The 20,596-nt window shown below is 40.4% G+C and overlaps 2 protein-coding genes across 8 annotated transcripts in view; both read right to left on the bottom strand.

The window, feature by feature from the left end:
- The window catches only part of parga (poly (ADP-ribose) glycohydrolase a), a 32,484-nt gene extending 28,214 nt beyond the window's left edge, over positions 1-4,270 (bottom strand). The window contains exons 1-6 of one of the 2 annotated variants that reach the window (XM_058064873.1): positions 4,120-4,270; positions 3,628-3,690; positions 3,028-3,558; positions 2,098-2,233; positions 1,524-1,646; positions 1,366-1,446 (exon numbers count right to left, since the gene is read on the bottom strand). In XM_058064873.1, coding sequence (XP_057920856.1) covers positions 1,366-1,446; positions 1,524-1,646; positions 2,098-2,233; positions 3,028-3,558; positions 3,628-3,674 — 918 coding nt within the window. In that variant the 5' untranslated portion in view covers positions 3,675-3,690; positions 4,120-4,270. The remainder of the gene's footprint in view (positions 1-1,365; positions 1,447-1,523; positions 1,647-2,097; positions 2,234-3,027; positions 3,559-3,627; positions 3,691-4,119) is intronic. The other variant, XM_058064874.1, reaches the window with a different exon arrangement.
- A 776-nt stretch (positions 4,271-5,046) lies between these two features.
- The window catches only part of myofl (myoferlin like), a 61,342-nt gene continuing 45,792 nt past the window's right edge, over positions 5,047-20,596 (bottom strand). For 5 of the 6 annotated variants that reach the window (XM_058064867.1, XM_058064866.1, XM_058064869.1 and 2 more), the window contains 28 exons: positions 20,470-20,584; positions 18,687-18,789; positions 18,494-18,630; positions 17,833-17,997; positions 16,645-16,732; positions 16,407-16,484; positions 16,162-16,343; positions 15,914-16,072; positions 14,250-14,351; positions 14,015-14,176; positions 12,516-12,681; positions 12,361-12,431; positions 12,254-12,268; positions 12,053-12,151; positions 10,620-10,748; positions 10,058-10,213; positions 9,891-9,982; positions 9,644-9,814; positions 9,170-9,318; positions 8,949-9,088; positions 8,785-8,873; positions 8,617-8,712; positions 8,400-8,541; positions 8,229-8,328; positions 5,951-6,144; positions 5,769-5,878; positions 5,546-5,693; positions 5,047-5,464 (listed from right to left, as the gene is read on the bottom strand). In XM_058064867.1, the coding sequence (XP_057920850.1) occupies positions 5,426-5,464; positions 5,546-5,693; positions 5,769-5,878; positions 5,951-6,144; positions 8,229-8,328; positions 8,400-8,541; positions 8,617-8,712; positions 8,785-8,873; positions 8,949-9,088; positions 9,170-9,318; positions 9,644-9,814; positions 9,891-9,982; positions 10,058-10,213; positions 10,620-10,748; positions 12,053-12,151; positions 12,254-12,268; positions 12,361-12,431; positions 12,516-12,681; positions 14,015-14,176; positions 14,250-14,351; positions 15,914-16,072; positions 16,162-16,343; positions 16,407-16,484; positions 16,645-16,732; positions 17,833-17,997; positions 18,494-18,630; positions 18,687-18,789; positions 20,470-20,584 (3,397 nt within the window). In that variant the 3' untranslated portion in view covers positions 5,047-5,425. The remainder of the gene's footprint in view (positions 5,465-5,545; positions 5,694-5,768; positions 5,879-5,950; positions 6,145-8,228; positions 8,329-8,399; positions 8,542-8,616; positions 8,713-8,784; positions 8,874-8,948; positions 9,089-9,169; positions 9,319-9,643; positions 9,815-9,890; positions 9,983-10,057; positions 10,214-10,619; positions 10,749-12,052; positions 12,152-12,253; positions 12,269-12,360; positions 12,432-12,515; positions 12,682-14,014; positions 14,177-14,249; positions 14,352-15,913; positions 16,073-16,161; positions 16,344-16,406; positions 16,485-16,644; positions 16,733-17,832; positions 17,998-18,493; positions 18,631-18,686; positions 18,790-20,469; positions 20,585-20,596) is intronic. The other variant, XM_058064870.1, reaches the window with a different exon arrangement.

The following is a 20,596-nucleotide window of genomic DNA, read 5'->3' as shown; positions in this document are numbered from 1 at the left end:
CGGTCTCTGATCCCAGCTGACGGTGAAATGCTGTCGCCTATATTCAATTTGAAATACAATTCCATGCTATACACGTCTATTCATTTCCTGTAAGAACTGTAGCTTAGAAATAAAAGGCAAGTACTTCAAAACAGGGATTTACCTTTCAATCACCCAGTACAATTAAAGACCACTACAGGAGAGGAGCTGAGGCACAGAGTCACAGTGTGGCTGATGTTGTTGCAAACACTGCCACCTTGTGGACATTTTCATGTCAATAATTTAGTAGAAGTAAAAAAAGAAAGTGTGAAAACGTGAAAAACTTTAAAAATGTCATTTATATCACTGCTGGCTGATATCAGAGATCAGTCCATAAGCCAATATAACGTAGCGTACGTCATGACATCAGCGATTGAGAAGAGCTGCTGCCAATATTGGTACTGAATGACGTTGGTATCGGGTGGATGATATCTTATATTAAGAAAGCCAATATCAGGCATCAGTATCGGAGTCAGTTATGAAGAGATGGACATCGATACCAAAGCCAATACTGAGCCTCTCTCACAAGTATTAGTTTGAGAGAAAAGTTACTGCCGATATCGTTTATCAATTGATATCAGTAATTGTGCTGGATGATATCGAATAGCGGGAAGAAAGTCATAATATCTCTCAAGACATTGGTTTGAGAGAAGAGCTGCTGCCGATATTGATATCGGTTGATATTGCTAATGACGTGCTGGATGACGTTAAGCATCTTGCATACCATTAGCTTGAGCGATATCGGTATGGCTTGATATGTGAACGACAAACCGGTGTGAGGAGCTATTGATTTCGATTATTCGATTAAAAAAAATACTGTATCGATAATAATCTAAACTTCAGATTGTGGAGACGTGCAGCCGGTATCGGGAGTGATAGCATCGGTTGACAAAGCTTAGGCCCCCAGTGAATGTGATGCTGGACGATACCGGATATCGTATCGTAAGAGAAAACCAATGTTGAATACCGCTCCCGACATTCGTTTCAGACAAGAGCCGTTCACAATATCGATCGATATCAATATCATGCTAGACGAAATCAGTAAAGAAGCAAATACCAAATATATCCAAGGACATTAGTTTGACAGAGGAGCTGCTGCAGATATCGCCATCGGTTGATATTAGTATGCGTAATCAAGTGCTCAACGATATCAGATACCAAGTGTCTATTAGTTTGCGAGAAGAGCTGTCGGTTGCTATCGGCACTAAAGTTCTAGACGATACTGGACATCGTTAAGAAAGCCAAAATGGATGATTTGTATTTAAGGTCCATTAATGGGACGTATTTTCTGCCAAACCGGGGCCAGATGATCTCCACAAATCCACACAGACAAATCAAATGTCTTACCCTCACATCCAGGGAACTTTTGAACCCTCCTTGCAAGGCAGAGTGGATCAACTCCCAGCGACTCTGGACGCCACCTCCGTCCTACATGGAAGAAAGAACTCATGCAGCCTCTCTCTTTGTGTCTGGATGGGATTTTGTGGCGGAGCAAACCAGCAGACCTCGGCCTCCATTGGAAACAGATTCTTCTCCGAGCAAGGCATCTTCACAGAAACATCGTCCCACGCGTCTTTGAACTTGCCGGGGTAGGGGACGGGCACGTCTCCCTCCCTGAGTAGATCTGTCTGTAACATTGGAAAACAACACATGATGCATTCAAGGGTCACAGTTAGTTACACAGCAGGAACAAATTGCTAGCCTGATGTTGACATTGACCTCTGATTTTGAATCAACATTTGCAATAAAAGTGATTTGCATTATTAGATTCAGTTCCACACAATCCAGGTTTAAGACCGAAATATGTCGCCTACACTGCATGAGAAAAAATAATCAATGATATTGCTAGAAAAATTAAGAAATTTAAAGGAGACCTATTATGCTCATTTTTCAACCCTTTGTATTGAGTTGTGGACTCCAATAGAGCAGCTAAACACAATAACCAGCACAGAAAGCTTTCCAGATCTTTCAGAATCTGCATCTATTCCAGCAGGATTTCCTTGGAATTATGCTTCCCGGCAAAACTGTCTGTTGTAATTTATTTGTTTGAGCCTGTCTGAAAAGAAATATTCAGCTCACCCTGACTGTGACAGTGTGGTTCGGCAGTGCTTTCAGGTGAGACAGAGGTGGGGCACACTGGGGCATCCTGTTCAGCTCATCTATGGGCGTTCCAAGCCATGCTCTCCTCATCTCACGTGTCGGGGGTGAAACACTGCTATGGAAGACAAGCAGAAACAGGAGGTCATGAGGATGAATTCATTCATTCATTCATTCATTCATTTTCTACCGCTTATCCTCACGAGGGTTATGGGCGCACTGGAGCCTATCCCAGCTGTCTTCGGGCGAGAGGCGGGGTACACCCTGGACTGGTGGCCAGCCAATCACAGGGCACATATAGACAAACAACCATTCACACTCACATTCATACCTATGGACAATTTGGAGTCGCCAACTAAACCTAGCATGTTTTTGGAAAGTGGGAGGAAACCAAAGTACCCAAAAAAACAAAAAACAAAAACGCATGCACAAGGAGAACATGCAAACTCCACACAGAGATCTCTAAGGGTGGGATTGAACTCGGGTCTCCTAGCTGTGAGGTCTGCGCGCTAACCACTAGACCACCATGCAGCCAAATTTAGTATTCATTCATTCATTTTCTACCGCTTTTCCTCACTAGGGTCTCGGGGGTGCTGGAGCCTATCCCAGCTGTCTTCGGGCGAGAGGCGGGGTCCACCCTGGACTGGTGGCCAGCCAATCACAGGGCACATATAGACAACCATTCACACTCACATTCATACCTATGGACAATTTGGAGTGGCCAATTATGAACCTAGCATGTTTTTGGAATGTGGGCGGAAACCGGAGTACCCGGAGAAAACGCTCGCATTCACGGGGAGAACATGCAAACTCCACACAGAGATGGCCGAGGGTGGAATCGAACTATGGCCTGCACTTTCACCGTGCAGCCAGGATGAATTAATGAGTGAGAAAGAAAAAAAGTGCACATACCCTTCAGATGCGGACTGCATGAAGTCCTGACTCATTTCTGATGCTTCACTACAGTCTGCGGTGATGGCATCCCCAGTTCCCATGGAAACACGCGGCGCTCTCTTGTTGGCCAAACTTCCAGCATCAGATCTGTCTCCCTGAGCGTCTGCAAAGCCACACTCATCCACGCCGGCATTGGTGGCATCTCCGTGGCCGTCTGCAGAGTTGGTGACGAGTGGCATTTTAGCGCCAGGGCTGTCTGGACTTTGCATCTCCACGTCGTTGGAGGGACCCGGGGCCTTCTTCGGACTGAGGCAGCAGGTGGGATTGTGGGAGTGTACAGCAACGCAGGTTGTTTTCACAGGGTGAGGCCCAGGGGAAGTGGGTCTTTTAGATTTCTGTCCATTAGAACAATGCGTCGGAGCCGGACTACTTCTCATACCGGAAAACCCAGACTCAGAGTCGTCGGTGTCTCTGCCTAAAAAACTATCTCCATCTTGCTCAGGGGTTGGACAGAGAAGCTGACTTTCATCCTGGCTGTCACCAGTCACGCTGCAAAAAAAACCAAAATGTCAGCCTAAGTCATTTGAATGGCATTGCTGGACTGTGCTTTTTATTTACCTCCTCTGTGAATTCATTTCTTCATCCATGTTTAAGAGGTCAGACATTTCAAGTTGACGAAAGCTGAATAAAAAACAACATTTTTACAATGACTTCCAACTCTCAATGACATAATTGAAGCTTTTGTATTGCTGGAGTGAACAATGTGAATACTACATAACCTTTGAGGGACTTTTAGAATAGCCACTTAACTACAACCCAGACAACGAGTACGTCAAGGAAAAGAAAATTACACCCGAGAACGTAATATTTATGTTTTTGTTACAACAAGGAACGAACAATGGCTTTCAAAGAAATGCTAGCTATCGAATGTGTTGCCTCTGATGCTAATAGGTCGATAACAGGCCGTGTCAATTCAACGTCACAGCGAATACAACTCCACATGATAATGCTAATTTCACACCCAGAAGCTAAACATCAAAGTGTTTGCTGTCAACTACGAGTACAAAGCAGCCGCCGCAAGCTAGCGGTTCATATAAGGATACAACTTACATTCAAGTCCCTCGAAGGTTGATACGCGTCGCCTTGGTGCATTGTGTAGTCAGTTATTCACTCCGTAACGCCATATTGAATACGACTCCAAATGTTGCAGTAAAATTGTTTTCGTCCGCTTTCTACTTTATTGACATGTAGTTATGACAGCCGCTGCAGCTTGGCGGCAGGAAGAATGAGGACCAATCATAATCTTGTTATAGGGAGAAGAGGCGGGGTTCATACGCCAGTATCATAGCAACTGTGCCGCAAATTATTTTTTTTGTCGTAAAAGATCAGGAACGTGACGGTGGGAAAAATCACTGCAGACTATAAGCGATGACGCCAGCAATTAGTTATGAAAGTAAAGCTGAGGGAGAATCACGCAGCTCACTCCGTACATCTTGACAATAAAACTACAAAAAATATATACCGTATTCACTCCTTACATCTTGACAATAAAACTACAAAAAATATATACCGTATTCACTCTTTACATCTTGACAATAAAAGTACAAAAATATATATACCGTATTCATTTGGGAAGATCCTTTTCAACTGGCTCCAGCATACCCCCGCGATCGAATGAAATAAGCAGCATAGAAAATAAATGGGCGGATGGATGGAAAAAACATACATTATATTTATGTATATAATATATATAATTGTATGGTCATATCACCTCATACTTCGGTACGTGACAAAAAAACGTATATTAGGAAAGCAGGAAGTGAACAAATGTAACAGTTACTGATACTCCTTTTGTGGAACTGTGAACTGATTATGTGATGCATTCAATTGTAATCTGATAAAACCATTACTATTACCATGATCAAAAACTACTAAACAAATGAAAACTTTATTCCTAATTCACACGTGACTCCGTTTACAGTCGGTCATCCTTTCAAGAGACGTTTCAGACAAACATTAGCTCAAATGAAAAGTATGAAAAGGATCAATATTTTGATTTATTAAGAATATAAACTTTGGAAGCATAAAGAGCTGACATCTGAACTACTGATACTTCCATCATTACTATTTCACAAAGCGTAATGATGAATTGAATGTATTTCATGTGTACATTTTTAATAAGGCAAACTGCTTAATGAAAATACACAAAACAACCTGTACACATTGTAACAGAAATTACATGAAGGCATCATTTACACAGCGACTAAAACTTATAGAATTAGATTGATTGAGCGTTTGAAATGGACAACAAACATGTCATAATAGTGCAAATGATACAAACATACAGTATTTGTGAAAATAATTTCATATTGCTCTGAGGGACAATTCCAGCAAATGTTTGTTTGATGCATGTCTCCTAGGAGAAAGGCTTCACAATCTTCATGGAGATATAATTCTGTGGGTGGAAATGAAACATACATGAATGTTTTGGTGTGTTCAGGAACCTTTGACATAAACAAAGAAAGATGAAACTTACAGGCAGCGAGTAGAAGAGTATTCCAAAGAACAGCAACACAAGCAGGAGGAGTATCCCTGCAATGACGATCCATTTGAAGCGTCGCCACACGATGAACTTCATGGTCTTGCAAGGGCTTGTGAACCAGAAGAACGAGGTGTCGGGACGACTGGTGGAGAGAGAGAAAAGGCGGCAATGATCATGTGATCCACACGCAATCATGTCAAGATACGGCGTTCTCTACTTGGGTGAGTCCAGTTTGGGATTCATGTTGGGTTCCTCTCGGCCTTTCCCAGCGGGTCTCTCCTCCATCTCCTTCTCGTCCACGATTTCCAGCGTCATCTCCACTTTCCCCTGTGGAAGAGTTTTACAAAGACATGAACAAGGAGGGCATCACAAATGGACTGTGAGCGGGCCCAAACGTACGCCGAGAACGTGCTTCCCGTCCTGCTCGATGGTGCACGGCCACCAGCCCCGTACGGACTTCTGGGAGAAAAGCGAGTTGAGGAGGGATTTCTTGGTGGGGTCTGAGTTAGTCAATCCGGGCAACATTTTCAAGCCGCACTTTTCGGGGGTTTTAGCAGGAGGGATGAGATTGAGGAGGTCCAGCTCAACTGACCCTGTGATTGACATATGGACGGGAAATATGTTTGTTTCTCTGACATGAAGTACACACATTAGTGTTAGCTTTAGGAGTATGATTAGGTGGTAGGGTAAAGGGTTAGGGGTCTTAGGGGTTGGCGTTAGGTCATAGGGATAGAGTTAAGGTTAGGTCTTACGGGTTGGGGTTAGGTCATGGGGTAGAGTTAGGGTTAGGTTTAGAGGTTAGGTGTTAGGTTTAGTAGTTATGATTAGGTGGTAGGGTTAGGGGTTAGGTTTAGGTAATAGGGGTAGAGTTAGGGTTAGGTCTTAGGGGTTGGGTTTAGGTCATAGGCGTAGAGTTAGGGTTAGGTCTTAGGGGTTGGGTTTAGGTCATGGGTAGAGTTAGGGTTCGGTTTAGAGGTCTGATGTTAGGTTTAGGAGTTATGGTTAGGTGGTTGGGTAAAGGGTTAGGTCAGGGGTGGGCAAACTTTTTGACTCGCGGGCCGCATTGATTTAACAAAATTGCCGGGAAGGGGGGGGGTGGTATATAGTATTTTACACGTAACAGTCAATTTTTACACCTATATTTTTACACATATTTTACATGTAAAAGTGTCATGCAATCTGCTATATGTGAACTTTGAAATCATTTATTTGATGTGAAGTATATTAGAAATTAAATGTATTATTATTATTGTTATTATTATTATTTTTATTAGAATTACTATTGTTATTATTATTAGTTATAGTAATGTTATTATCATTATATTATATAATATAATATATTATAATTATTATTTATATTATTATATAATATATTATTATATATTAATAATAATAATAACAATAATATTGTTTATTATTATTTTTAATAATAATAATAATATTATTACTATTATTATATTAATATTATTAACAACAATATTAATATAATAATAGTAATATTATTATTAACAACAACATTATTATTGTTATTATTATTATTATTTTTACTATTGTGCTTGTGTTCCTTTTTCCAGGAGCATTTTGTAAACAACAGACCACATCAAATAACGAAATTGATAAAGCAGCTACCTCAACCATCAAAAAGTTGGCCCAAGCCACAATGCCAGGTTGTATGTTGAGTTTAAATAAAATACTTTGGAAAGAACAGGCGGGCCATATTGAAACATTTGGCGGGCCGGATGTGGCCCCCGGGCCGTAGTTTGCCCACCCCTGGGTTAGGTCTTAGGGGTTGGGTTTAGTCATAGGGGTAGAGTAGGGGTTAGGTTTAGAGGTTAGGTGTTAGGTTTAGGAGTTAGGTCTTATGGGTTGTGGTTAGGTTATGGGGTAGAGTTAGCGTTAGGTTTAGTGGTTAGGTGTTAGGTTTAGAAGTTATGATTAGGTGGTAGGGTAAAGGGTTAGGTCTTAGGGGTTGGGGTTAGGTCATAGGCGTAGAGTTAGGGTTAGGTCTTAGGGGTTGGGTTTAGGTCATAGGGGTAGAGTTAGGGTTAGGTCTTAGGGGTTGGGGTTAGGTCATGGGGTAGAGTTAGGGTTAGGTTTAGAGGTCTGATGTTAGGTTTAGGAGTTATGGTTAGGTGGTTGGGTAAAGGGTTAGGTCTTAGGGGTTGGGTTTAGTCATAGGGGTAGAGTAGGGGTTAGGTTCAGAGGTTAGGTGTTAGGTTTAGGAGTTAGGTGTTAGGTTTAGAAGTTATGATTAGGTGGTAGGGTAAAGGGTTAGGTCTTAGGGGTTGGGGTTAGGTCATAGGGGTAGAGTTAGGGTCAGGTGTTGGGGTTATGGTTTGAGTTAGGGTTATGGTTAGGTGGTAGGGTAAAGGGTTAGGTCTTAAGGGTTGTGGTTAGGTCATAGGGTTAGAGTTAGGGTTAAGGGTTATGGTTTGAGTCAGGGTTTGGTTTAGAGGTTCGGTGTTAGGAGTTATGGTTAGGTGGTAGGGTAAAGGGTCAGGTCTTAGGGGTTGTGGATGTTCGGGGTTATGGTTCGGTGTTAGGTTTAGGGGTATTGGGTTATTAAATAGGAACATTATTTCCTATTGGAAAAGCTATTTTGAACTTCAAAGCCAACTTTAAATGTCCTACTTTTCATGCCATACATACGTATAAAGTAGAAACTCTTATTTTTTACCCAAGTAGTCATCCAAGGAGAATTTGTCATTGTCCCAGATCTGGATGATCATCTTGGGAGGAATCCTGAACTCCGTTTTATCCAGATTCCAGAAGTGTTCCTTGGAAGAGACAACCCCAATGAGATACTTGGCGTTACATAATGTCTGTCTTTTGTTTGCCGTTGACTCACTTTCCTGGAGACCACGCACAGCTGTTCTGCGGGCAGGTAGTCAAAGGCAAAGATGAACCTCCAGTTGAAGTTTCCATCGCCATCCAGGGATCTGTAATGGACGTCGGTCTTCTGCTTGTCCTCCTCCATCCCTGGCATCCATCTACCACACATGGAACACTTAGCGTAAGTTAAACATGCAAACATGAAGGACGTAGTGTAAGAAGAAGTATGGTACCCTTTCACGTAGATATCACTCATGCTTTCCCCCGTGATGCTCGTTTCGTCCAAAGTGACGTCTGTTGTGTTCCAAATGATACTCCGCAGATAGAATCTATTTCACAGATATCATGATACCACCTTTGAAGTGCAGTTATTGTACTTTTACTCCAAAGTAATAACATACTTCTTGGCTTTCCGTGGAGTGACATCACACGGAGGACCCGGTAGTCCGAGATTCTTGGGGAAAACGTCCACCCACATTTGAATCCGTCCCTGTTTTTGTGTACATCAAACACGATTGTCAGGGATTGACTGAAAAGGATGAACATTAAGATGGGCTGCTTGAACCTGAGACAAGTTGGGCTGGTGGGAACTGCACAGGGTTCTGGTCTCCACGTGCTCTGGTACCAGACCCTGGTTTCTGAGGACATGCAGTGCCAGTCTCTCTCTAGCTGGACCGGTGTGGGAGTTGGGGGCGGTGTTTGCTTCTAGAAGACCACATGGACATGCTCCATGAAAGAAAACCATACGGCACTTTTACAAGGTACAAGTTTGCCAATCCGAAATACCGAACTCCTGCAGGTTGTATCGTTTTCCTGCGAAAGACAGAGAGCTTCCATCGGCGTCAAGACTTGGAGAAGGTACACCACGAATTTTGGCCACATTCTGGAGGATCTGAGAAGGTTTCTGTTGGTCTCTCCATTGATTAACCCCTGACCTGCAAGGAAACACAACACAGCTTTGTATTGCAGTGGATGGCATCTGTACATCTGGACTAGGATATGCTGGAGCCTACCCTGGACTGGTCACCGGCCAATCACAGAGCACATATGGACAAACAACCATTCACATTCATACCGCCAATTTTCCCAACATGGATGTTTTTGGAATGTGGGAGGAAACCGGCGTACCCGGAGAAAACTGGGAGAACATGCAAACTCCACACCGAGATTCCCAAACGGAGGTTCGAATCCAGATCTCCTGATCTCCTGACTTTGTGGCGAACATGCTGATGTAATACAACTGCGATCGTCTCAACTCACGTGCAGTACGTCTGCGGCAGGCCGCAGCAGGACCTGAAGCGGGACAGCAGCCGGTTCTCCAAGTCGATGACGGTCTCGCCGACTTTTTCGTCCCGGCTCAGTAAATCGTAGTCGTACACGGCGATTTTTAGATCCTTGTCTTGTGGCAGGAAGCAGGACAGCTCAAACATCCTAAACAAAGGTTAGAAGAGTCTTCTAGCGGACGGTCACAACTGAAGGTTGAAGTTGTTGGAGCTCAAGAGCTCACCTTCCGAACTCTGGATTGAGAGTGTTTGGTTTGTAGTTGTCCCTGTCATCCACGGTTTTCCTCCCGAGTGTGATCCTCACGTACGGATCACACTGGCAAAGGAAAGAAATATGTCTTTGACTTCACGCTCTTCCACTGCGTTGGTATCTTCATCCACAACAACATACCATGCCGTTTGTGTCCTTGGGCTGCAGGTCAATGCAACGCACCACATAGATTCTCACCAGACATTCCTGAGGTCCGCTTTCAGGAAGCTCTCGGAACTGACGAGGGGGAGCTGGCACCCCAGGGTCATCAGGAAGTGGGTAGATCTTGAACGAGCCCTGTAGCCACCAAAAAGGAAAACATTTCACACTATAGTGGATGGTCTGAATTGCTGACTTTTTGTTTAGCCGGTGCAACGTCAATACGCTCCTTTATTAGTAAAATGATCTTTCACTTCCTGTGTTCTCTCAGCACGTAGACTTCTGGGGGTTGGGTGCTTGGCGGAGCCCCGATCTGATATATGGCTGATAGTATAACACTTTTACAGATAAAATTATAAGCATAGAATAGTGTGTGTGTGTGTGTTAAATATATGTTTTGGCTCCCCGGACAATTTTATTAACTCAATGCGGCCCACGAGTCAAAATATTTGCCCACCCCTGCCCTAGTTGATTTGTCCTTCCCCGAAGCAAGCAATTGTGTCCACTAGGGGGCGGGCAAACGCTGGTTCAACATCATCCTCACCTTGAACTCCCCCACAACGGAGGGGTCGTCTTCATCTTCGTCTGTCTTTCCTCGTAGAAGTTTGAAAGTGCTGCAGAAATCAGTGAGGCCATGGAACTGTTCCACTTGTTCTAGTTCACAGTCATACACCTGGAGGCCACAATGCAAGGTCACACAAGGTCGCATTGGAGATGCAACAACAGTGGAGGATTTGGACAATGACAGATTCGTTGTGATGGCTCCACTCTGGACTGGTGGCCAGCCAATGGCAGGGCACATAGAGACACATAGAGACATCTAGAGACACATGGAGACATCTACAGACAATAGAGACATAGCGAGACACATAGAGACAAATAGAGACACATGGAGACACAGCGAGACACAGCGAGACATATACAGACATATAGAGACACATGGAGACATATAGAGACACATGGATACATATAGAGACACTTAGAGACACATAGAGACATAGCGAGACACATAGAGACAAATAGAGAATATAGAGACAAATAGAGACACATAGAGACATCTAGAGACACATGGAGACATCTACAGACACATAGAGACATAGCGAGACACATAGAGACAAATAGAGACACATAGAGACACAGCGAGACACAGCGAGACATATACAGACATATAGAGACACATGGAGACTTATAGAGACACATGGAGACATATAGAGACACATGGAGACATATACAGACACTTAGAGACACACAGAGACACATAGAGACATAGCGAGACACATAGAGACAAATAGAGAATATAGAGACAAATAGAGACACATAGAGACACATAGAGACAAATAGGGACACATAGGGACACATCGAGACACATCGAGACACAGCAAGACATAGCGAGACACATGGAGACATATAGAGACACTTAGAAACAAATAGAGAATATAGAGACAAATAGAGACACATAGAGACACATAGAGACACATAGAGACATATATAGAGACATATAGAGACAAATAGAGAATATAGAGACAAATAGGGACACATGGAGACATATAGAGACACATAGAGACAAATACAGACATATAGAGACACATAGAGACATATAGAGACAAATAGAGACACATAGAGACATATAGAGACAAATAGAGACACATAAAGACATATAGAGACACATACTCTAAACTCTAGACTCTCAAAAAATGACCATGAATTAGTTCCAAAAGGTCAGAAGAAAAATAAAATATACAAAAACAGAGGCAATTTTTCTCAAGGAAAAAATGTAAATATAATTAATTCCAGCCATACGTCCAAGAGTATGAACAAAAAAAAATATCCGTACTGTGCGGGTGAGCAAATCAAACGCTCCCTTTTTCTCCTGCTTGTGATGTCAATGGCCTGTTGTAACTTCGCCTTCACTTGGGCATATGAAGTGTTGGAAACGTGCTATTATAAACACATTTGACCTTGACCTCATGTTCTCACCTGTAATGTGTCATATCCCTTTTTCAGGTAAGGCCCACACTTCTCCTGCAATCCGATGGAGGCGTAGAACTTACTCCACCAGTCCACTGCTTCCTCTTCCTGCACAATTGAAAGAATAAGTCAAAAAGTTTTCCCACCCCTGGCCTAAAACCAAGTATGGTATGACTGTGGATTATTAAAGAAAAGAAGAGTGGCACTCACCTTCTCAGTTTGAACCTGCAGTTTTGGAAGTCAAACAAAATCGTTAGTACATGGAACCAGAAAGGAACATTTGGGTGTACGTGAGTATGTGAGTGCTTATGATCCACCTCAGCTTTGATGGATGGACTTTCCTCCATGTTGATGATAACATCTCCATGAGCAGCTGCTATCATTGCCACTACAAGCCAATGGGGGGGAGGAATGAGTCCATAAATGTGTAGAGGATGCATATTTGTGTGTGTGTGTGTGTGTGTGTGTGTACCTCTGGCAGACATGCAGACTTCATTGTTAACTCGATACGGGTCACATCGGAACACTTCCAAGCAGTCGATGGTGCACTGACCCACCACCGGCTTCCTTCCAAAGGGTCTGTGGTCGATGACCTTCAGGACGATGGGAGGAGTGTACGTCTCTTCTTTGGGGAGAAGCTGGAAAATCACATTTTTTAAATATTTAATGTATTACATAATACGCTCATGATCAAAATTTTTCATTCATTCATTCATTTTCTACCGCTTATCCTCACTAGGGGTGCTGGAGCCTATCCCAGCTGTCTTCGGGTGAGAGGCGGGGTACACCCTGGACTGGTGGCCAGCCAACACAGGGTACATATAGACAAACAACCATTCACACTCACATTCATACCTATGGACAATTTGGAGTCGCCAATTAACCTAGCATGTTTTTGGAATGGCCGAGGGCGGAATTGAACTCGGGTCTCCTAGCTGCGTGACCCGTGCACACTAACCACTCCATCACCGTACAACCCTGATAATTCTATTTAATTAATTTGGTCGGGGCCAGGTGGGTTGACTGGCGGGGTTGGTGGTGTGCTTCAGCAATGTCCTGGGGTTTTGCTGGGGTGTCCGATGTTCCCACTCTTCTTTTGTTGTTTGTCTTATGTAAGATTCTGTGATTATATGTGTGAAAAAAAAACAAAAAAACTTATTGAATTGGTAACTGCTATGGCGTGGAGAAGGGGTAGGATTTAATAAGCTTTGCTTCTTCCTGCTCCTTTTCAGACATGTGTAGTAATGAGGTGTTGTGTGTATGCATGTATGTGTATATATGTATATATATATATGTATGTAGATATGTGTGTATGTATATGTGTATGTATATATATATATATAGATAAGTGTATATGTGAGAAAGAATAATGTAACATAGTATGCATGTCTAAAATAAATTAAGAAAAGAAAAAAAGAAGAATATTATATTGATTAAATAATAACATTTAATATTGGCTGCACGGTGGACGTCGCGTGATTAGCGCACAGGACACACAGCTACAAGACCCGCGTTCGATTTCTCCAGGTACTGCTGGAGCCTATCTTAGCTGTCTTGGGGCGAGAGGCGGGGTACACCCTGGACTGGTGGCCAGCCAATCACAGGGCACATATAAACAAACAACCATTCACACTCACATTCATACCTATGGACAATTTGGAGTGGCCAATTAACCTAGCATGTTTTTGGAATGTGGGAGGAAACCGGAGTACCCGGAGAAAACCCATGCATGCACGGGGAGAACATGAAAACTCCACACAGAGATGGCCGAGGGTGGAATTGAACCCTGGTCTCCTAGCTGTGAGGTCTAACCACTAGTCCGCCGCGCAGCCCTGATCAAAATCTTAAGACCAGTTAAACAATTGCAAGAATTGATATTTAGTTGGACCTAAAAAAGGTTCTAGATTGAGCTTCAAATTGCCAAAAGATCTCAAGATAGCATGTGAAGTAGCACAAGGTATGGGTGCGCACCACTTTGAGCAGGAGTACAGATCCAGGAAAGTTGGGATTCTTCTTGAAGTTCTTGATGACGGCCGTTTGAACGATCTCGCCACCGCATTCCACGATCAAGTTAGGAGAAGCCACCGTAGCCAGCTGGTAGCTCTTCATGTTCCTCAAGCCCCAAGTCAAGACCTGAGAGAAGGAGCAAGGCATGTTTATCATCACCATAACCAATGATGGTAAAATGATATTTCATGTCTCATACCTCGATGGCGGTCAGCTGCACCACAGGCCTGATCCCTTGAGGAACCATGTAAAGCTTCTCCCCTCGCCGAGGTGGAGCCAGAGGAAGATCGGCCTCATTTGCCTGCAAGGAAAAGACATGTCGTATATTCTTTATTTATTTCCATTTTTTTTCATTATTTTATTTTTTTAATTACCAAAAAAAGTGTGTTCTATTATATATTTTTTGTATAATTGTTCTTTAAAAAATAGAAATCTATTTTTAAAGGCCTCTAAAGGTTTAAAAATACAATTAAAATGTGATTTCCATATTTCAGGCTGAAATATATTTCGCTTTTCAACAAAATTTAGCCAATGGTGACAAAGTGTGTCTGACAATGAGTGCTCCTCATAATATATGTGCCCTGCCATTGGCTGGATTTCTGCAAGTCGGAAATCTGATTCAGAAAAAAACAAAAACAAAACTGTAAAATGTGGTATCCATATTTCAGGCTGAAATATATTTCGCTTTTCGACAAACGTTAGCCAATGGTGACTCTGACAAAGTGTGCCCGACAATGAGTGCTCCTCATAATATATGTGCCCTGCCATTGGCTGGGTTTCTGGAATAGATTTAATTGGATTTAAAGTTTTATGAGGGATTATCCTTTTTTCCATAACGATAACTTTGTGCGTTCCAAGACAGATTTGTCTTTTTTTTATTTATTATTTATTATTTATTATTTATTATTTATTATTTATTATTTATTATTTATTATTTATTATTTATTATTTATTATTTATTATTTATTATTTATTATTTATTATTTATTATTTATTATTTATTTGTAGCAGTGTTCGATTTTCTGAAGTCTTCAATTTCCATCTAACGCAGGGGTCTCAAACATGCGGCCCGCGGTCCAAATGCGGCCCACAGGACACTAGTTTGAGGCCCCCGCCTTGATACGAAAGTCTAATGTTAGTGCAGCCCGCGCAAGTTTGATATGGATGCTGTATGGTATCATGTACCCAGAAAAAAATATTACGTTTGATTAATGTTCACGTTAAAGGTTAAATAACTGTTAATAGTTATCCTCCCTAACAGTGTGGAAGTGGTAAGTTTTTGGCTTTTTAAGTTTAAAGGAAATAACTTGGAGGCTACCGTTTAGGTCGCTAGCTCTCTAGTTTGCGAGTTAGCATGTGTCTCAAGACCCTGCAGTTGCGCAATATGTTGTAAATTTAAAAAAAAAGTATAAATGTGACTATAGTCGTGTTTTGTCATGTCTACAGGGCTCTAATAATGCTTTGTTCATTTTAATTTGAAAAAAATAATTTGTCTATCCACCGACTATATATGGTTTCTTAATTTTTAATTATTATTATTATATTTATTTATTACTGATTAATTGATTTTCTTTATTCTTGATCTTATTTTGTGTAGAAAAATAAAAATGAAGATATTTGAGGACAGTGGAATGTTTTATCAGAGCTTTTCTTGTAGAAAATCGGAACCAAAGCAAAGTTTATTAATTTTTCTGTTTTTAATAAATGCGTTTTTTTTGTTTTTTTTGTGGAAAACCTGATGCGGCCCAGCCTCGCCTAGACCCTAGCTCCAGTGGCCCCCAGGTAAATTAAGTTTGAGACCCCTGATCTAACTGAATCTTTTGGGGATGCTAACCTTGTGGTGATTATTGGACTGAAACTTACCTTGTCCTTCAGCAGCAGCTCTGCCGCCATCAGTACTTCTCCAGCACTGCGTTCCTTTTTGCTAACGGGGTACCACCTCAGTTTGGGGGTAACTGCTCCACTGAGCTTGACTTTGACAACCGGAGGGCACAGGCAGCGACCCATGGGCTCATCTTTACCCTACAGAAGATAAAGGTTTGGATATGTCTTATCACAGTCCGTGATCCACATTCCTGTATGTGTATCCCCAAAAAAACCAAAAACCCAACCACTTTATCGCTGTCGTAAAGCTCCAAAACCACATCCGGGGGGTTGTGAGCGATGGTCTGCGGGTCTCCGTAGATTTCCACATCCTCAAAGATGAGACTCTGATCCCACGTGGGGTTCAAGGACGCGTTGATGACTTCTGTGGTCTTACTCAGGTGAAGGAATGACACGTGGGCGTAAGGATCTGCACAGGAGGAAGTCAATCAGGAAGTGTCCTCCATTTTGGTGTTTTTTCTTCTTTCTTTACCTGAGAAACTGTCCTTATCCATGGCGCAGAGATTCCTGGCCTGGTACACGTACACTCTCAGCTGATAACGGTATGACCCTGAACATGACATCAGTGATATCAGAAATCAGACCTGCATTGCTGAGCTATTCTGAAGATGAAAAAGGTACAGCCAGGAAGCGGCGTGCGAAGGAGCACAAAGGCTTCAATCAGCATCAGCGGCCGCGGGCATGTGCTTATCTGACACGGGACGACTCACGGCTAAAGTGGCAGGAAACTGTGGGTGTGTTGGCTCCAAATAGTTTAGCGGCATCCGTTTTACTGGCCTTCTCGTCAACATCGACGCCCTGTCAACGAAACACACGTAAGGGAGCGCTTTAAAGGAAAAGGGCACTTTGAGGGAATTTTTCCCACCATCCATAATCGTTACATGAGACATCTTTCTCTTTTGACGGAGAATAAATTTCTGGAGATCACAATAAATGAAAATATGTCTCAATATTACAAATATACAACATAAGGTGGCTAGAAATATTTCAATATTGAATAAAGCAAAATTACTTCTAAATCAGAAATCACTCCACACTCTTTATTGCTCTCTGGTTCTTTGTGTGGAAATATGGGCTAATAACTATAAAAGCTAAATGTACTGCTTTGGAAAAAAAGTCAGTAAGGATAATTCATAATGCCGCCTACAGAGAACAAACTCCTTATTTCTAAAATCACAAATACTTCAACAAAATAATGCATGAGGCTAAAAATAATTTTGTTTTATTTGTAATTTTATGAGAATAAAGTCAAAATATTCAGAGAAAAAAATTGTATTCTAATGAGAAACATTACAAGAATAAACTCCTCATATTATGAGGAGTACTTAAATAAAAAATAATATTTAAAGAATCTTTCATTTATTTGATAAATATTTTGGGAATAAAGTTAGAATATGATGGCATTAAGTCATAACATGCATTTTTTTACAAAGATTCTTTAGGAAGTTTACAGTCAGTAAGGATAATTCATAATGCCGCCTACAGAGAACATACTAACTCCTTATTTCTAAAATCACAAATACTTCAACTTGCTGATATAGTTCATCTTCAAACAGCTAAAATAATGCATTAGGCTAAAAATAACCAATTAGCTAAAATGTCATCCAATACTTAGAAATATGATCTCAGGGAAGAACTAAATTTGAAACACTTATATGCTAGGACTACGTTAAAAAGCCATAGCATTTCAGTATGTGGAATCAAACTATGGAATGGATTGAGTAAGGACCTCAAACAATGCACAACGATGAGCCAATTCAAGAAACAATACAAGCAGTTGATGTTTGCTAAATACAAGGATGAAGAGTCTTGAACCAGTCATGATGTGCTATATATATCACTATATTGACACTTACTATGGTACACATTATGTCATTGGATGGTAATGGTATACTCACCAGCGCGCCTTCCAACCGGAAGATGGCGGAGGCCCCGATGCGGTCCGATGGCACCATTTTCCTCCTCCATCGTCGACGGCGGAACGTGTCAGAGGAGCGTTCTTTCCTGTGGAACTTCCAGCCAATCAGGGAAGAATATTCCCAGCCTTCCCCTGTCTCGCGCCTCTGCCGAGGAGAAGGATTCGTTCAGAATGAAGATTGTGACTATTATTATTATTATTATTTACACATCAACTAGAGATGAATGATATCTTTTTTTCAAAACCGATACCAATACATTTCTGCTTTTCAAGACCGATATGGTACCGATAATTTTTTTTATTATTTTTTTTATTAACTTTTTATTATATAATATTTTTTTATATTATTTATATTATATGTTATATTATTTATATATTTATTTATTATTTATTTATATATTATATATATATATAATATTTATATATATATTTATATATTATTTATTATTTTATATTATATATTTATTTAATATTTTTTTTACTGTACTTTATGCACACATGGAGGCAAGTAGGACTGGAACCAATTAGGATTTGATTGATTTGTCCTCATCAAATATGATGACATTACTGACATTACCAGCACATCACTACTACTTATTGGTGATGTCAAATCAGCCCGGTAATGATCAACTACTCCTCACCTCGACGACTGTTTTATCAGATATCTTCCTCCTGGGTCTGATGAGCCTCTTCCTGCGATGCACATGGTACATCTTTTCTGCCGCCACCCAGGATTTGGGTTTATCTTCGGGTGGAATGGTGACGCCATACTCCCAACCTACGGATGAAACAGTCATGAAGGATTCGCGTCACATTTCTGCTTCCTGGTTTTACCTTTCTCATCCACGGCTCTGTTGCTGTCAAAAGTCCACTCATCTTCCCAAGTCCATCCGAGGGGACACTCCAACTCCGAGGGGCTCTGGGCCTTTTCTCCATTCTACAACACACACACACACATATATAAACAAACAAACCCATATGGTTCATATCTCATATACGTATATCTCATAGAGCCATATACTATATCTCATATAAGAATAATTTTCCCCCAACCTAATGTTCCAACAACTTGTATTTTGTTGTTTGTTGTTTAATAATATTCAAAATCTCTGCCTCTGAAATGACATCATCTTTCCGACAAGCTTAATTGCAATTTTTAACTATTTTTACTTCATTAAATTAAGGATTTTTTCAACTATTTCAACTTTCTTCTTATGAATTGTCCACTTGTATTTATCGACTTTATTGGCACAACATTGTATTTTATTTAATATGTAAATTCACTAATATTTACATTTTATGCTACTAAAATGACATTATTTTTCCTCATATTATTATGAGTTTATTCTTGTAAAAATGCACATTAGAATCCATCGTTTTTCTTTTTAAATTGTGACTTATTCTTATGATATTATTGGCATAACATTGTATTTTATTTGATATGTAAATCCACTAATATTTACATTTTATGCTACTAAAATGACATTATTTTTCCTCATAATATTACAAGTTTATTTTCATGAAAATGCACATAAGAATCCATTGTTTTTCTTTTAAAATTGTGACTTATTCTCTTTATATTATCACTTTTTTACAACCTAATTTTCCAAATATTACAGCTCTTATTTATTTATTATTATCCATTATTATTATTATTTATTTTTATTACATTGTATGTTTTTCAACAATTTCAGCTTTCTTCTTATGAATTGTCCACTTGAATTTATCAACTTTATTGGCATAACATTGTATTTTATTTGATATGTAAATTCACTAATATTTACATTTTATGCTAATAAAATGACATTATTTTTCCTCATAATATTATGAGTTTATTCTCGTAAAAATGCACATTAGAATCCATAGTTTTTCTTTTAAAATTGTGACTTTTTCTCATAATATTATAACTTTTTTTACTACCTAATTTTCCAAATTATAGCTCTTATTTACAACTTACTATTTATGTTTTGTTGTTTCTCATAATATTTAAAAAAAAACAAGATATTTTGTCTTTCATATTTCAACTTTATGCTATTAAAATGATGTGTTTTTTCCTTAGAATATTAAAATGACTTTTGTGTTATATTCTAACTTCTTTCTTTAATATTTTAATATTTTAATATTAATTAATATTAATTAATATAATATTTTTAAAATATTTTTGAAATAATTTATTATTACTATTATTATTTATTATAATATATTATTATTATATTTTCACTGTTATTTTGTTTTCTTTTTTTTCCAATGATATTTTAAAAAAGTGCTGTGGGCCAATAAAACTGGACACGTCACCATTGATCGTCATCACTGGTATCTGAAGGTCAGCAAGAGGAAGTAAAACAAAACAACGTGTTTAATGGTTATAAAAAACTCACAACAATCTAAGGCGAGCTGCGGTCGTGTGAAAAATCTGTGTGGGTTTGGCACCGTGACCGACGACATAATAGCACGGAGCAAAGTGATAACAAGGGAAGCACGCGTGAACAGACAAGCTTTTGTGCAATAATCTTCACCTGCATTGCTGGCATTGTGTTGACACAGGTTGTTCGTGTGTGTATGTGTGTGTGTGTGTGTGTGTGTGTGTGTGTCGGGGATGGGTATATGCCGTACGTACCACATCCGTGTAGGGCTCTGCAGCAGCTTTCCATTCTCCACCGGGGAAACGTGTTTCGTTCTGAAACACTTGGTCGGTGAACTCTGTGTGGCCGGCGTCGGCTTCTGTCAACAAGCTGTAAAAGAGC

This window comes from Doryrhamphus excisus, chromosome 2, assembly GCF_030265055.1.
Source record: "Doryrhamphus excisus isolate RoL2022-K1 chromosome 2, RoL_Dexc_1.0, whole genome shotgun sequence".
NCBI lineage: Eukaryota > Metazoa > Chordata > Actinopteri > Syngnathiformes > Syngnathidae > Doryrhamphus > Doryrhamphus excisus.
This window is presented reverse-complemented; position numbering and strand designations above follow the sequence as displayed.